Source organism: Gaeumannomyces tritici, assembly GCF_000145635.1.
Source record: "Gaeumannomyces tritici R3-111a-1 unplaced genomic scaffold supercont2.10, whole genome shotgun sequence".
NCBI lineage: Eukaryota > Fungi > Ascomycota > Sordariomycetes > Magnaporthales > Magnaporthaceae > Gaeumannomyces > Gaeumannomyces tritici.
In genome coordinates, this window is record NW_008804554.1 from 243,400 (window position 1) to 259,445 (window position 16,046).

The window sequence follows — 16,046 nt, forward strand, 5'->3', positions numbered from 1 at the left end:
TTCCAAGAATGGGGTGAAGTCAACGATGGGGATCCGCCGCGGCGCGCTGATTGGCACGGAAGGGAAAATCGGAATCCCATGTCTGCCCTGCATCCAATGAGATGCGGTGGAACCCCAGGCTTGAGGCGGTATGACGTCGTTGGGTGGAGGGCTAGCGACCCATGACGGAATGTTTTCTGCTATGGTAGGGATGTGCGTGGAACCCTTATTTTTATTTATTTATCATTTCCAGTTCTTTTTTTGGCCGGTGCCTAAACCCAACGCGGGCAAAGCGATTCAAGTTAACGACACCGCCAGTAGGTTGACCCCACCATCAGGAGCTGAGAGCAGGTGCTTTGCAGGCTGGGTGCTACTGTAGGATACGCGTGAATGGAAAACGGAGGGTGGACGGGCGGGGCCGGCGGTGTCATCCACTTGGGAAATCACGAAACGGTGCGGGCGGGCCGGGAAAAAAAAAGCCCAATGACGTCTTGCTGGTTTGATGCACCCGATTAAATGGAACCGGCCGCATTTTGTCCTCGACGCGTGCTCCCAGACCTAGTGGATTCGTGCGCTCGGAGTACCTTCCTCGGGGTAGTTGTACCAGCCACTTTCTGGCTGAATACCTACCATGCCGTGTCGGCAGGCTTGGGGACAGGATACCTACCTGCTCATCACTGAATACCGACATCCCGGGATTCATTCGTCTGTCCTGTCGCCTTTACCTTTTGCTTTGAAGCCTGCAAGTCTGCAAGTCTGCAATGGGGCCAGAGGGAAGGCGTTGCAGGAAATGCTCAGCGGCTGAACCACCTGGGACCTCCAGAGATTTCAAAAATCAGCCCAGATTCCCAGGCAGCTCCTCCCAGGAAGAGTTGACCGCCTCCCCCCGCCCAATGTGTCATGCTGATGCAAGCGGAGCGAACCCAATTCTGACAGCCGGCGCCCGAACGCTGCCCTCGTTCTCCATCTTGCAGCGACCTCTTTGCTGCACAGCAGGACAGTGTCCAACCCGGCAGTGGATGGACGACCTTCCTTTCCCGTCCCGGTGGAGCCCCCTACGGTTGGTCGAGAAAGCCAAAAACGCCATGGGACGGAGCGGAGAGGGGGACGGATCGCCGGCGTAGCATCTCGCACCCGCGACCCAACGTCATTGCTGTCACAAATGCAATCTCGCCGCATCGTCTGGACCCCCAACCCCGTCGTTCACTGCCAGCTTGCGGTGTTTGTTGCTGTGGATCTGCGGCTTCTAGAACGGCCGCCGCCGATCAGGATCAGCAGCAGCCTGTGTGGTCCTGCCGGGCTGATCCAACGTGGTTCGGCCCAAGGTATGGGTCCAATGGATGGAGCCAGGCGTGCCAGGCGACCAATGTGTCGACCCGAGTGAAAATTGCCGTCCTTCTCGTCCAGACGGGTGGGCATGGGGACGACAACAGCGGCCGATGCAAACGGCCTTGTGCAGCGTGCGAAATGTGCAACACAGGGTTCGGCGACCGGAAGACCCCTGGAGAAACAAACGCCGCAGAAAGCTTCCATTTGCCGTTTAGGTCGGTGCCGGCTCACCTTTCCAGGGGGACCGGTATGGTCCCTGCAGCTGCTTCCGGCCGAGGCGTCGGGCTTGGTGCTGGCGGTGGAGAAGGTCGCAGAGAGGGGCAGGCGATGGGAGGCTGCAATACCAAGAGGGTTTCTCCGAGATTCGGGGTTGTCGCAAAGACTCGCGTGCCACAATATGTGTACCAGGGTACTTGGCCAGCTGTGAGGCTCTTTCCTGAGGTACAAGAAAAGGGGTCCGGTCGGCTGAGATCCCGCCAACCGGTAACGTACCTAGCGTTCTTTTTTTTTTCTCTCTGGGTTCCCTGATGGGGAGAAAGTGGGTTGTGAGTCCCCGATTCCACAGAGAAAAAAGTCGGCGGGGTAGGTGCCCGAGACATTCAAGGGCCCGAGAGTTTGGCGTCCATGAGGAGCATCAAAAAGTGGCTGGAGAAAAAAACGTGCAGTTACAAGGGAGCTCACCCTGCTGGCTGGCAAGTAAGAAACAAAAAGAGCCTCGGGTCGTGCTCCCGACTTGAAGGGCGTCGTATCTTCACGGAGGATGGCTGGGAAACCCATGGGAGAATTGGGGAAGTTGTATGCGCGCACAACGAGGTGGGGAGGGCAGATGCCGTGTTCCTTTTGTCGAGGTCATCGTGCATTGGCGCCGCCGGTTGGACTGGCGGGGCGTGCAAAAGCATGTAGGGAGCTCCATCACTGAAATGGAACCCACCAGCGGCCGAAAAGAGAACAAGACAAGAAAAAGAAAGAAAGAAAGAAAGAAAGCAAAGACCAGGCCTGTGTTTCTGGAAACTGCACGCGGGCCCAGTTGCCCGCCCTAGCCTGGCACGGCGACGGCGTCAAACCCTCGTGCCTCTTCGCTTCTTCACTCCTAGCTTTGGCCAAAATCTCACCTCCTACCCGACATTGGAAATCCTGCCACCTCCCTCGTCGTGCAGGGTGCATGCACGGTATCAAATATCGCCGAGGCCGCCATCACCATTAGCCATAGCCATATCTGCTTCGCCTGGGGTCGTGTGTGCGTCTTTTTTTTTCTCCTCGCCTCAGAGGGAGTGGTAGGCGACGGTACTGTAGCAACTGCCGCTGGGCTGATAAGTGGATCGACGCCGACGTCATGTGCATGTTCGGAATCTGATAGTGTCCCGCGAAGCACCACCACCACCACCACCAACCTCTCATACGCGATGCACCTAGAGGGACCTGAATCTAGAAGCCCATACCCCCCGCCCGGCTCCCCAAAGCGGCTCGCCTGGTGCGGGTAGGCAAAAAGATGTTCGAGGGGCCAACGGGAAACTGGCGCTGGACGATGGGATTTGGATGCGTCGTTGTCCCGTTTTTTTTTTTTTTTTTTTTTGCACCGTCTTCCTTATTTCCCCCCTTGGCAGCTCGCACCCGAGGGTCTCGTCCCATCATTGTGGGTAGCATAGCAAGTAGCGGGCGCTGGAGACGGTGCAGGGAAGCTGCCTCAGCTGCTTGCAGGAAGCAGCACCTCATTCCAGCGCAGCCCTGCGTCAAGTAGGTCCCGCTGTAAAAGGGGGGGACGCCGGCTCCCCCGCCCCGCGCAGCTTGAAAAGCCACCGTTTTGTTGCCCACCGTGCGTGCTTGCTTCCCAACTGCGCTGCAGGCTGTAGCCCAGGGAAGGTACCTGGCGGCTGGCTGGGGTTGGACAGGCCGTTCCGTCCGTCCCTTCCCAACCCGCAGCGCATCCATCATCCATGCGGCCGCAAAAAGTACCTCGACAGCGAGCCAAGGTACCGACCTCGCTTTCTTTTTCTTTTTTTTTCTACTCACGCGCCAGTCACTCCCCTCCCTGGCATACCTCCATTTCCAACTTGTCGACCGTATCTCTCCCCTCTCTCTCCCTCGCCTGTGCCAATATTACCCCTCGAGCCCTGCCAGAAAGGCGTCTTCTGAAACCGCGCTGTCGGCCTGGTCCATCCATCGTACATGCCCGGGCAGCACCTCGAGAATTAGCCTCAACCGCGCCCTCCTAAACACCCCCCCTTGACGTACCCAGGTACCCCAGTTTCGTCAACCGTCCTGTTCGGGCCCTCACAGCCCCAAATTGAAAAATAGGCAGAGAGAAATCCCGCCTCGGCATCCCACCGCCGCTCTTCCTGTCACCGATCGGCAGCTGTCCATCCGTATCCCCTCCATTCTGGGCCCGTCCTGTCCGCCGCCGCTACCGCTGCCACCCCGCCCCAGTTGGCGACATCTCTCGTCGCGATCTTGTGTCTAGCCCGAAGACCCTCGCAAGGATTGGTGTTTTTCCGCCCACCTCTATACTTCACCTCAGACAGTAAGTGCGTTTCTGCCCTACCATGATCTGCCTTGGCTTGCCTACACATCACCACCCGCCTCTCAGATGTCTCTCAGGCACACACGGCGACTGCCCTTGAGTTTTGGTTTGTTCGTTTCCTTCAGTCTTCCTTGGCGTGATGGATCAAGCATGAACCCCGCTAGGTCTATAGATCAAACGCCATCTCTCTGAAAGTGGCGAACCGAGTGGCCGGCGGTTGGGAGATGACTTATCCTTCTCTTGTTCCTCGAAAAAGTCGCCGAGAAGGACAAAGAAGAGGCGAGAGAGCACGCATGAAAGCAGACCTGAAGGGCCCCAAAGAGGCTGAGCGAGGTGGTGGCGGCGAGGAGTGTGAGCAAGCCAACGGGACATCGCCAGCGGCCTGTCCAACCGAAGGCCTGCTCTCGCGGCTGGGCGTGGGATATGGACCGAGGGGCTCGTTCGGCGTTGCCTTGAGCAAATAGGCTGCTTGCTCACCTTCCGCCACCTCTCGCGCCCCTCTCGCCGGGTCTGGCTGGAGGGGTCATACCGGACACCCAGCTGGCCTTGGTCCCCACTACCCGCTGCATTCTCTCAGTCACATCACATACAATACCCCACAGCCCTCCCGGAAAACGGCCCCCAGCCTTCTTAACCCGCTTTCGCCCAGTTGCCCAGCAGGGACTTGTTTGTATACACTAGGAAAAGCCCACCAGACGCTTGTTTCATTCCTCTCGGCGGCCAAGGCATCGCATTTTGACCAAGGCTTCTCCTGCGTCTCCTGGCAAAGACCCCAAGGCGGCTCAGACACTGTCCATCTTTGCCAGTCTGCCTCCCACGCACAATAATATTTCTTTTCGCTTTCTCTCGTCTTATCTTTACCGTTTTCAGATTCACATCAAGCCGCCATCACGTTCGAAGCACGCGACAGGTGCCCGACATAGACGGCAGTTGTGCGGATATTGGCCTTGGCTTGTCGGCCCGCTAACACGAGAGTCCTGGGCTAGAAGCAGATCCTTCTCAAGATGGCTGAGTTGGGAGACAACGTCGACAGGGCAACCTTCGACCAGATCCTGGAGATGGATGATAGCGAAGAGGATAGAGAATTCAGCAAGCCCCTTATCATGGGCTTCTTTGAACAGGCGGCGGAAACGTTTGACAAGATGGACGTTGCACTGTAAGTTGCCGCCACTGTTTCTCATCAGCCAAGGGACATGCCTGGTTGGCAGCTTCGGTGCTTGACGGACGCCCCCGACGGCTCTACAGTGGATCGGGTTCCTGGTATCAGTGATCTCTGGGCCCGATCAAGCACGTTTATGGTTTATCGTTCGTCGCGGTGTATGTGATAGCCTAACTGACTTGGTGCGGTTGCTCTACAGTAAGCAGAAAAATCTGAAGGAACTGTACGCCCTGGGGCACTTTCTGAAAGGGTCGTCGGCCACCCTCGGCTTTACTAAAGTCAGAGACAGCTGCCAGATCATACAGCAGTACGGCAACGGAGTCACGCTGGATAACACCCCTGAGCCCGACCAAGGCGTCTGCATCTCTCAGATCGCCAGTGCCTTGACCCAGGCCAAGAGGGATATGGAGGAACTCAAGAAACTGCTGCTGGTCTTCTTTAACGCCGAGATCTAGAACTGCTCCCTCGGCTCAGAGCTGAGTCCCGACAGGTGCCCCCTCGGCACCGATGGCGTGACTTTGCGCAGGCGTCTTCCCTCGAAGAGCAGCACAAGAAACTAAGGCTGCGCAGGAACGAGGACCTACCCACGCAAGCCTACTGTTGGGACAGGCTTTTGAGGGGAAGACTCTCTCTGGCCTCGAGGCCCCGACCACCCCCACACAACCATATTCACGCGAGCATTTATTGCGACTGCAGCATTCATTCGTTTACGATTATACTGCGCCTTCCGATCGTTCTTTTTTTGCTTCGGCCACCACGACATAACCGCGACTTGCGAATCTCGCGTCTGCTTGGAGGATGGAAGACCACGCCCGATGCCGGGCTCTTCTTGCCATGCTTGGAGTGAGGCACGAAGGCAATTGAAAAAAAAAACCCCATCAAAACAAAAACGAAGAATAAAAATGAGAAAAAGATCAAGGAAAATTGAGGTGCACGAGACATCGCTAGGAGACTTTCGTCTCATACATGGCGGCAGTCCGAGGGAAGGAGGTTGGTACGGAAGCTGGACGACTGGAAAGCCCACGGTGGCCGAGCATGGCGCGGACAGCAAGGAGAGCTGGGGGTTGGGATTACAAGGCCCGGGTGGGCAGTGACGAATTTTCGGCTCAGCAGAGCCCGGAGTGGTCAGAGGCTCAGGCTCTTGTGGGGGAACAGCCTTAACTTCACCTTTTGCCGGGCCAGGCGTTATTTGGAGGCAAGCTTCCGTAGATAGCTAGCCAGTTCGGAATTACTTGATACCTTGTTCCTTTTTGACGCAGTTTTGTTGCCGAGACTTGGAGGGTAAAGTGCCCTTGGTGATGTGTTTGGTTGGATGGATGTGTCTGGGCAGTCACTGGAGGATGTAGTCATCAGGGTCATTTCTTCCAAGCTCGCTCTCTACATCCCTCTAGCCTGATGTAAGAAAACTCGCCTCCGAGTATAAACACCGAAGCACAGGCCCATCAAAGCCAAAGCCGATAGCTCAGGCCCTGTCAAAACAGCTCATTAGCGACCCAAAAACGGCATCCCCGCCCACCTTCAAAGCATCTCCACCCAATCCGCCCCAAGCTCCTTGCATGTTGGTGGGCTGTGCTTCCGTCATCCGGCAACACAAACAACAGTCGTCCTTCCTCGTCACCCACGTCGAGCCTTTTTGCCCTACCGTCCATACCCGGATCCGGGCCCTGATACCTCCATCCGAGGAGTTCAACCGCAACGTCAGGATCTTGCACCCAAAACGAAGGGGGGGAAGAAAACAAGGAAAAAGAAGAAATGGCATCGAGCTCGGGCGGCAGGCAGGCCCTGACGCACTTCCTGGCGATACCGCTCGCCGCCTCGCCGGCGGCGCGGGCGCAGCTGTCCCGGTCCGTGGCGGCGTTCCGCGCCGACGCCACGGCGCCGCACGCCTCGGGCGGCTTCGGCTTCCCCGCCGACGCGGTGCGGCCGCCCGGCACGCTGCACCTCACCCTCGGCGTCATGAGCCTATCCGGAGGAGGAGGAGGGGAAGGGGAGGAGGGTGGGGGCGGCGGGTCGTTGGCAAAAGCCGTCGCGCTGCTGCGGTCCCTCGAGCTGAAGGAGATGCTGGCGGCCGCCAGGGCTGGTGGTGGTGGTGGTGGTGGTGGTGCTGGGGAGGAAGGGCCGCTGGTGGTGCGGCTGCGCGGGCTAAGGACGATGCGGGACGGCGACGCGGCGCGCGCGGCCGTCATGTACGCGGCGCCCGGGCCGGAGCAGCCGCTGGGGCGGTTCTGCGAGGGCGTGCTGGCGGCGTTTGTGCGGGAGGGCTTGGTGCGGGACGAAGGGCGGCCGCTGCTGCTGCATGCTACGGTCGTGAATACGGTCTACTGTAAGGGGTCGGGGAAGAGGGGAGGGGGTAGGGGTGGGAAGCGAGGAGGAGGAGGAGGAGGGGGCAGGATGACGCTGGACGCGCGCGGGGCGTTGGAGCGGTACGCGGACTACGACTGGGCCGGGGGCGCCGACATCGTGTTGGATCGGCTGGCAATCTACAGGTTCGGGGCCAAGGGGGTGAGGAGGGACAATGGCGGCGGGGAGGGGATGGAGGAGGATGCCGCGTATGAGGTTGTTGCTGAGGTTGAGATATGAGGGCGGACAGGAACACAGGACATGGTTTGGACGTTTGCAGATCAACATCACGTTCTATTTTACATTCTGCCTAGGTATCGAGAGGACTATCGACCAATCGGGGTAGAATCAAGTGTACTTTTGGGCTCAATGTCAACACCATGATCAACATGAAGTCTGGCGTGGATATCACTAATATTCGGTCCTCGGGGGTCAATTTGGGTGCCTGGACTTTGTAAGCTTGGCCCCCGTTTAGAACAAACGCTCACTGTGCAGGTGGTCAATGCCCGCTATCCGAAGGGCCCGAATAGTGCTCAGTCAGGCGGCTTTAGCTTTAGGCAGCGCTCGCAAGGTGGGCCAATGACGTGCGGCAAACGGCCACAATTGTTTTTTTTTCTGGCGGCTGACAGAAGCCCAGCGTGGCTGAGACCTGGCCACACATGGCTGCATCGCCATAGCATTGATGCGTTTTCGATTGGGAATGCGCGACGCGACCATCTCGCGGGGCACAGCAACGCCATGCCGGCCGCCATAACTGACGCTGTCCGTTCTCCCTTGCAAGATTGGCCCGTCATCGACGACTCTCCCTGAGGAGAATCCCTGAGGAGAACAGTGCCCCGCCGCAGACTGCTGCCAGCATCGCGTTCGTCGCCCACACGTCTTGAGGCCACGCCTCGCTCGCTACGCTTGCCAACCAGCAAGCAAAGCGAAAGCAAACCGCAGCCTCTCGATGGGCGGCGACAAGCGTCGCGGAGGCTCCTCGAGCCATGTCCTCCGCACCACCCCGCCAGCCGCCCCCGCCTCGTCCGCCTCCTCGTCCTCTTCCTCGTTCGCCTCGACCCCCTCGGCCGACCGCAACAGCGGCCCCGTGGTAGCGACGCCGCCACGAGCGGCCCTTTCGGACGGGAACACGGGCAAGGCGGGCGCTACCGATGACAGCACCGGCGGCGCCCCGCCGTCCCGGACAGGGACGCCGATCCGTCGCCCAAACACCCCGCACGCGACGCACAGGGAGGGTAGCAGACCGCGCGGCCGCATGGGCCAGGACACGCCGGGCGACCGGCACGGCAAAGGCAGCAGCAACCCGGCGTCACGGTCCGGGTCCCCGCTCAAGGACGGTCAGGCGGTGGCGGAGGTAGAGTCGGACACATCGCTCAGGCAACAGGTCCTAGACCTGAAGCGCGAGCTCCGGAAGAAGGAGGACGAGTTCCGGAAGGCGCTGGACAACCTGTCGCATAACGAGTCCGAAAATGCTGGGTTCTGGCAGTCGAGCCACGGCCAGCTCAACCGGCAATTCATGCACGTCGACGCCGAGCTACGCGACGCCCGCGCCGAGCTCGAGGATCTGCGGGGCGAGCGCGAAGACTTGCGCGCCGGCTGGGACGCCTCGCGCCGCGACCTGGCCGCGCGCGAGAGGGAGGTGACCAACCTCAAGGGCCAGGTCCGCGGGCTCAAGGACTGGCTCGCCACCAGCACCAGGGCCGCGGGCGTGGCGCCGGCGGACGACGTCTTTGCCGACGGGTTCTCGCGCCTGTTTAACGGGCTGCAAAATTGGCTTGTTGGGAGCTTTAGGAGGGTCAAGCTGGGTATGTGGTCTTGGATGTTGCCTTGTTGCACGTGAAGTGGTGGCGGTTACTAACTATACCGCTACGATAGATCTGTCACGAACAGACGAGGCCACGCTCGAGGAGGTGGCCGCCCTGGTGCCGACGTATGCAGAGCTCGTCAGCACGTCCAAGCTACAGATGCTGCAGTCGCTCGTGTCCAGGATACTGGTGGAGATGATTTTTGACAGCTACTTTGTCGGCTTGACCGAGCATCAGGCCTTGCAGCTGGCTCAGACGGAGTCGCTAGTAGAATCACTTGGTAAGGAGCATTCACCACTAAGAGACCATTCACGGCTGGTGACTAACACTTATGCGTACAAAGTGACTGGCCCGGAGCCCCTGAACCAATGGCGGTCCACAACCCTCACTCTCCTGAACAAGGACGCAGCACATGCAATGCACGATGAGACGTCACGGCTTACAGACAGTGTCGTGGCACGCATAAATCGCCTACTGGGCGCGCTCTCGCCCGACTACCACGCGGCCGCTGACGGTGGCAGCACAAGCAGCAGCGGCGCCCCCGCCACGCCGTTCCTCTCATCAACTCCTGGACCGGCGGCGGCGGCGGCATCCGAGGCATCTCTGAGGCAGCTAGTCGCGTCGTCGATCGAGCTGGCGCGGCTGCTCGCGGTGCAGCGGGCGTCGTTCCGCGTCTTCATGCCCGAGGTGCGGCCGTCGGTGGGGGCGGCGGAGGACGAGGACCGGGCGCGGCCGCCCGCCTTCGACCCGGCCCGCATGGAGGACATGGGCGGGCTCGACGAGGAGGCGCTGGCGGGTGCGCTCGTGCGCTGCGCTACGTTCCCCGGCATCGTCAAGCGGGGCGACGAGGCGGGCGGGCACATGCAGCAGTACGAGAACGTGATTGCCAAGGCGAGGGTGCTGTGCAACCCGGGTTGATTTGCTTATTTTTGGTGAGCTTGTCTGCTGTCACGATTTGTTATGAACATGACGGGCTTGGAAGGCAACTTTTGGGTTCCGGTGGCGCTGTTGATTTTGCTGTCCTGCATCTTGGTCTGTGTGATGGATTCTAGTGTGAGACCAGAGGGAGAAGCGAGCATTTTACTGGTTATCACTAGTGTTCTGTTCTTGTTTTTGGTCACTTGGGATCGAGGTTGATGTGTCGGACATCCTACGCATCAAGACATAGGCCAGAGGGGGAGCTTGAACCTCGCAAGTACCGTCCAAGTATCGACTCCAACCAACCAACCACCTATCCAGCCACCCCCACGTCGGTTACGTCCCGTCTATGCGGTGTGATGGCGAACAGCACCCCGTAACGTGTCGGGAATCCCGATGGACACAAAAGTAAATAAACCCCCAAGACACCAAAAAGAGCTAATCATGCGGACCAACGCCGGAAGAAGTCAAATAAACGAAATCCGGTGACCGCCCGCCCCCCGCCAAGCCTCCGTCTGCCCGACCCAGCCGGCTAAGGAGCCCTCCGCTCTTCACCCGATGCACATCCCCCAATGCCTCGCACCGCATCCCGCCTTTTTCTCCCTCCACTTGCTCAGTTTTGCTCCTATTCGCGGATCAAAATGTCGGGCTCGGGAATCAGCAGAGCGGGTTCGGGGATCAGCGAGGAGGGGGGACGGCAGACAACCAGCAAAAGACGGAGAGGGGGGTTGATGTATCACGGCCGGGTCGCTGTCGTGTGTTGTTGTCCATCGTACATCGTACATGCTATCGAGTGCAGCGTGGGAGCGAGAGGGGCGCTGCAGATACGTGCGAGTGTTGTGCTGGCCGACGACCCCTTGGCATCTCCGCTTCTGCTATACGCACCCCCCTTCTTCGCTCTCGGGTGGTCTGGACCGGGCCTGTGAGGGCAGCAGAGCCGCATGGCTCCGGGTTTTTGTCGGCTCCCCCCTCTTTTTTTTTTTTACAATCTGGGGAGATTGGTGCCGACTGAGCTTGCTCTTTTCCCCTCGATGGACATGTAGCATTGTAAAACGCCCAAGGGGCAAACCCCAAGTCGACTGTGGCTGTTCAGTCCGCCCTGTTGGGCACCACTGCCGTCCACACAAAACCCGCCTTCGGGACATGGATAGAACCAAAAAAAAACGGGACAAGACCCAACACAGAGCGGACCTGATAACCCGTTTGCGAACCACACCCCTTTCCGTCCTTGCCTCACTCGGCCCATATACCCGGCAGCTACGGGAAGATGACGTATATGGGAGGAACCTAGGGGGGCCATAACTTCAAGCATAAAACAGAGACGAGAAGAAACAGACGGCAGGCAGCTAAGGAGAGCTGCAGGTGCTCGACAGCTTTGGCGTTGTCGCTATGATTTGTCTCTTTGGTTTACATCCTTACTCTTTCTCTCACTCTATTCTCGACAGGAGGGGTGGTCAAGGAGGCGAGGGATGTGTTTTCTTGGCAGCCCGGGAGGCAAAGCGGCCGCTTTGGGGACAGGCTTGGCTGGCACTAGGACCGGAGAAACAGGTCACCCACCCATCCTGTATAAATACCTGTATGTATACCTGTCTGCTGGTACTTTTCCTGTGTTGCGTTCTGAGACGTTCACTCTCTGCACCACACTCGGACCCTTGTTCCACGCCACATCTGATCCCCATATGGCAGCCCAAGGCCAGAATCCCGCCTCCATAGTCACCTCGGTAAAGGTCGTAAAGATCTCCTCCCATCCCCCACCTAAGAATTTAATCGGTATAGATACAACGTTCGAATATGGAATCTCGACCCAAACCAGCTCGCCAGCCATACATATTCATAAGTCCTATCCAAAGTGAGGCGCATTCTTGGTCCATGTCGTTTGATAGGCAGTGGGTGGCAGGAAGTAGAGAGACCTGAAGCTCTCAACCAGGGTGAAAAGCCGCGCAGCCGCGTAGACGAGGATTGATACAACAGTGATTCCCACTGATATCGTCCCGCCCGCCCACGTACTCTCGATATACCCAATTTCCAGCCACATTATCAGAAAGTCAAACATGGGCGTGGAGACTGTGACCAGTGCCGAGGCCTGCCAGAGCTTCCGCTCCAGTAAGGTCGGGAAGGCAAAGCCCCAGGCGGCGAGGTGGATCCCTCCAAAGAGGAGCCCCCCGAGCCCAACAACGCCAAAGAAATACCACCCGGGGTCCCCTGTATGCCAAAAGTGAGCCGTGCCGTTCACAATTACCGGGTCGGTGGCCACCGTATGTGGAAGGATATTTTTGCCTTTTTTTTCGATGATTCGGACGAATTGTGTCTTGTTCGGCGGGCGACTGGCTTCCAAACGCACGGGCACTGTCAAGTCCTTGATGCTATCCCACTGCAGAAGGTATATCACCAACGAGTTGGCAACGTAGGCGACGGCAGAAATTTCAAGAGTTGTGACGGGTAACCCACGCGCGGCGCGGGTCACCAGTTGAGTGGCCAGCCAGCACACCTGGGTGATTGCGAGGAGTTTGACGATGGCGTTGCTCTTGTTTCGGTCCTGCAGTTCCTCTTCCTCGAGTTTTGGAAGCCTCTTGATAATGCCCTCCCCTCGAAGATAGAGCAGTTGCTGGGAGTTGACTACCCAGGTGTCGCTAATGTGACGTAGATGATCATCTGCGGCGGCGTCGTCACCCTCCTGCTCTATATGTCTGGCCTCCTTTTGGACGTACTTGTGGAAGTTGTCGCACAGTTTCCCTGGCAAAGATCCATATTTGCGTATAGCCCTCGCCCTGCGCCTGTCATATTTTTTCTGCCTCTTGCGCAAAAGTCTGCTGTTCGGAAACCCAAGGCCCTGTTCTTCCATCGAACCCAATTCGATAGCAGACTCATCAGAACCCAGTTGTAAGCTTCTTGTGGCCGACTCCGTTGCCGGAGGGTCCCATAGGTGTGGCGGGAAATGGATGAAAAAGCCTCCCTGATTGGCGAACCACGAATGCGTCTTCGACCACGGGACTCGATCATCGTTGGCAAGCTCTTGCAGTTTCTTGGTAGATTGGCGGACGGAAATGAAAGCGACGAAAACGAACCCCAGCAAAAGTTCAGGGGCCACAAGGGTTATAACCATCCATTTTAGCTTTTTCCGAAGCTGAGCGAGCTCCCACCGCATCTTCTGCCGCCATCCCCGGGGTCTGTGCTGTGGGGGGACGTTGAGATGCAAGATGGACCAGGTGCAGAGCAAGATGACGGATAGGCACGACCACACGATCTCCATGGTGCCGCGGATCGGTGGGGCCTGTACAAAGCCCAGATAGGCTGTTGGGAAGGTGCAGTTTGGGGTGAAAGTGATCATCTCGAAGAGGTCTGTTTGGGGTGTTCGTTCTGTAGTCGTCAAGGGATTTTTCGTTCTGTGGTTGCCAAGGGATGTTTCTCGCGCATGTACTACGAAGAAACGCTAGAAACTTATATCTTGGGGGGACCCCGAGATTTGAGCCTGTCCATGTCCAGCCTGGCCACGTCGCGCTATACTTTTTTGGTCGCAACATACAAGCCGGGCGACCTCACGCCCGAGAAGCGCCCTCTGGGCGAGATTCTTGGGTTTCAGCAGCAGAATTCGATAAGATGGAGGCGAATCAAAACCCTGTGCCAAGAGGAGGGCTGAGAAGGAGGCGCCGCTACTCCAACATGACAGGACAATGCAAACGCCACATTTAGTTCCCCTCAGGCGATTCGATGAGGGCTTCTGTGGCAAGTGCAGCTGTATGCACACATGGCCTGATAATAGGTGGCCAAAGGGGGCTGGAGGAAAACTTGATACTGTCAAAATGCAACGAATAGCCAAGGTCGAAAAGAGGCACGGCCAGGTCGCACCCGTGGCACTCGCAAATATCCCCAGTGCTATGTAGCGCCAAAGTACCCCGAATGTAAGCCCAAGATTAGGCATTGCTGCTGCTCCGGGCTGGGCTGGGAGTGGTACCCGTCGAGCCTGCACGCCTCCACACCCTCCATGCAGGCAGGCGGTGGCAGGGGGTCAGACACTCGACCGCTCTTCGCAGCGCCCCCCTCAGTGTTTACATGCACACCCAAAAAACGGGTTGGGTGAGCAGACCACTTGATGCTGTGTATACGTCCGAGACGCACCTCTAGACATGATGCATATTGCTGCTGCAGTCTGCGTGGGGTGCGTGGTGTGGCTTTTTTTTTTTTTTTTTGCTGCAGTCATCAATCTCCAATTCCAGCTCGGCGAGGTGTCTACCTTTTGGTGCTTTTGGGCTGCCACCGCTTCTCCCTCGTCCACTCCCCCCACGCGCAATCGCCGCCCGCGCATCTGCGCCGGGTGGGTTTCGCGTAAAACGAAAAAGGACGGAAGATCGGGAATTGTGGACAGGGCCACGTAGAGAGCAACCCGGACAGACGGCGCGAACGCGAGAGAGACAGACCTGACAGATGTATATAGATGTCGGCAGATGCCCACTCGAGCCACCCTCCCCCCAGGATGTAATATTGCGTGAGACGTGAGCCGGAAACGGGTCTTCACTGTGCTGTTTTTTCGCGTCGCTGTGCTCGTGCAGTGAAACCCATCCTCCGCAAGCGCCAATATACCACCCCGACGAGTTGCAGACTGCCACTTGGACAACCGAACCTGCAGGCCGGCCGCACCCCACTTTCCGCGCCCAACGAGAACGGGCGAGCGAGCGAGCGAGCAGCTAGCCAGCACTCGCGAGGGGGGAGAGTGAGAGAGAGAGAGAGATGTGCAAAGAGGGTGGCCGCAGAGCAGAAGAAAGCAGGAGCCCGACCACTTTCTCGCTCCCGTCCCCCTCCCTGCCGTCTTCTTTCCCCAGTTCACTGAGGGGATTGTCCCCAATGACTGGTAAGCCGCCAGTACAGCAGCAGCACGACGACGCCAAGGGAGGGTGAGCGAGCGCGAGAAATATCGCAGACCCTCATCGCAGCCCCCTTTTGCAGATCCGCGATACGGCAGCCGGCCGGCCGGCGGTAGCAGCAGCAGAAACAGCAGCGTTTCGGCAACGATCGTCGGCGACGACGACGCCTCGACAATGGCGGCGGCGGTATTCTCGGGCGGCGGCGGGCGGAGCAGCTCCGTGTACACGTTCGACACGATGTACACGACCTCGGCCGAGACGGCCTCGGACGACGACCACAACTACCTGGCGTGCGAGTTCCGCGACCTGCTCGGGTGCGCGTGGACATTTGGGGCGCGCGAAGTCGACGGCTGGGTGGCGCACGTGGCGTCGCACCTGGGCGGGCGGTTCCCGGCCAAGAGCCTCTGCTGGTTCTGCAACGACGTCGTCTTTGACACGGGCGGCGACTCCTCTTCTAGCAGCAGCAGTAACAGTAAAAAACGCCAGGCGCGCTTCGAGGAGCGCCTGCGGCACGTGGCGGCGCACCAGGCGCGCGACGGCTGCGCCTACGCGCACATGCGGCCCGACTTCTACCTCGTCCGCCACCTGCGCGAGCACGCCATCATCGACGCCGACACGTACGCCCGCTGCATGCGCTACACGGAGCTGCCCGACGAGCTGAGGCGCATGCGCCTCGCCGGCGCCGACAAGCCGGCCTCGTCGCCGCGGACGAGCGCGCCCAAGCGCGGCGGCGACAGAGGAGGGGGGTTGGTGTTTGACCAGGCCAGGGAGGACCGGCTGCGCAGGAAGGAAGAGAGGGAGGGCAAGAAGAAGAAGATCAAGAAGTGAAAAACACCCACTTGAGACAGCAAACCAAAAATTTTGCTGGTGGGTGGTGGTGTTGAGTTTGAGTTCCTCGGTTTTGGGGGGCTGTGTCGGTTTTGCTGTTTTCGCCCCCAGCAGGAACGAACACCAAACACGGCAGCAGGCAACAGCGGTCCACTTTTTCCTCCACGATCAGCACCCAGCCCACTCCAATGATATCGCAAAGGACGCCCTCTCTTTTTATCCTGTTTTGCTTGTGGCCTGGATAGGTTGAAACCCTCGGCCAATATCCTATCTCCTTCCATCTTCGATGCGGCCGGATAGGTTCTAGTTTG

General features: G+C 58.7%; 5 protein-coding genes across 5 annotated transcripts; 3 read left to right on the forward strand and 2 right to left on the reverse strand.

Moving 5' to 3' along the window:
- Positions 1-1,000: 1,000 nt before the first annotated feature.
- On the reverse strand, positions 1,001-1,818 carry GGTG_12929 (hypothetical protein). The gene is made up of 2 exons (XM_009230831.1): positions 1,801-1,818; positions 1,001-1,720 (listed from the first exon to the last, which is right to left on the reverse strand). The coding sequence occupies exon 2, from the start codon at positions 1,510-1,512 to the stop codon at positions 1,183-1,185; it is 330 nt and encodes a 109-aa protein (XP_009229095.1). The 5' UTR covers positions 1,513-1,720; positions 1,801-1,818; the 3' UTR covers positions 1,001-1,182.
- Positions 1,819-3,291: 1,473 nt separating this feature from the next.
- GGTG_12930 (hypothetical protein) lies at positions 3,292-5,903 on the forward strand. Its single transcript, XM_009230832.1, has 3 exons — positions 3,292-3,826; positions 4,813-4,982; positions 5,185-5,903. Exons 2-3 carry the CDS (start codon positions 4,831-4,833, stop codon positions 5,438-5,440), a joined length of 408 nt encoding a protein of 135 aa, XP_009229096.1. The 5' UTR covers positions 3,292-3,826; positions 4,813-4,830; the 3' UTR covers positions 5,441-5,903.
- A 463-nt stretch (positions 5,904-6,366) lies between these two features.
- GGTG_12931 (hypothetical protein) lies at positions 6,367-7,737 on the forward strand. The gene has a single exon (XM_009230833.1). The coding sequence runs from the start codon at positions 6,738-6,740 to the stop codon at positions 7,563-7,565; it is 828 nt and encodes a 275-aa protein (XP_009229097.1). The 5' UTR covers positions 6,367-6,737; the 3' UTR covers positions 7,566-7,737.
- Positions 7,738-7,953: 216 nt separating this feature from the next.
- Positions 7,954-11,212, forward strand: GGTG_12932 (hypothetical protein). The gene is made up of 3 exons (XM_009230834.1): positions 7,954-9,130; positions 9,201-9,410; positions 9,474-11,212. The coding sequence occupies exons 1-3, from the start codon at positions 8,275-8,277 to the stop codon at positions 10,046-10,048; spliced, it is 1,641 nt and encodes a 546-aa protein (XP_009229098.1). The 5' UTR covers positions 7,954-8,274; the 3' UTR covers positions 10,049-11,212.
- A 198-nt stretch (positions 11,213-11,410) lies between these two features.
- GGTG_12933 (hypothetical protein) lies at positions 11,411-15,832 on the reverse strand. The gene has a single exon (XM_009230835.1). It carries the CDS (start codon positions 13,374-13,376, stop codon positions 11,889-11,891), a length of 1,488 nt encoding a protein of 495 aa, XP_009229099.1. The 5' UTR covers positions 13,377-15,832; the 3' UTR covers positions 11,411-11,888.
- Positions 15,833-16,046: the final 214 nt, after the last annotated feature.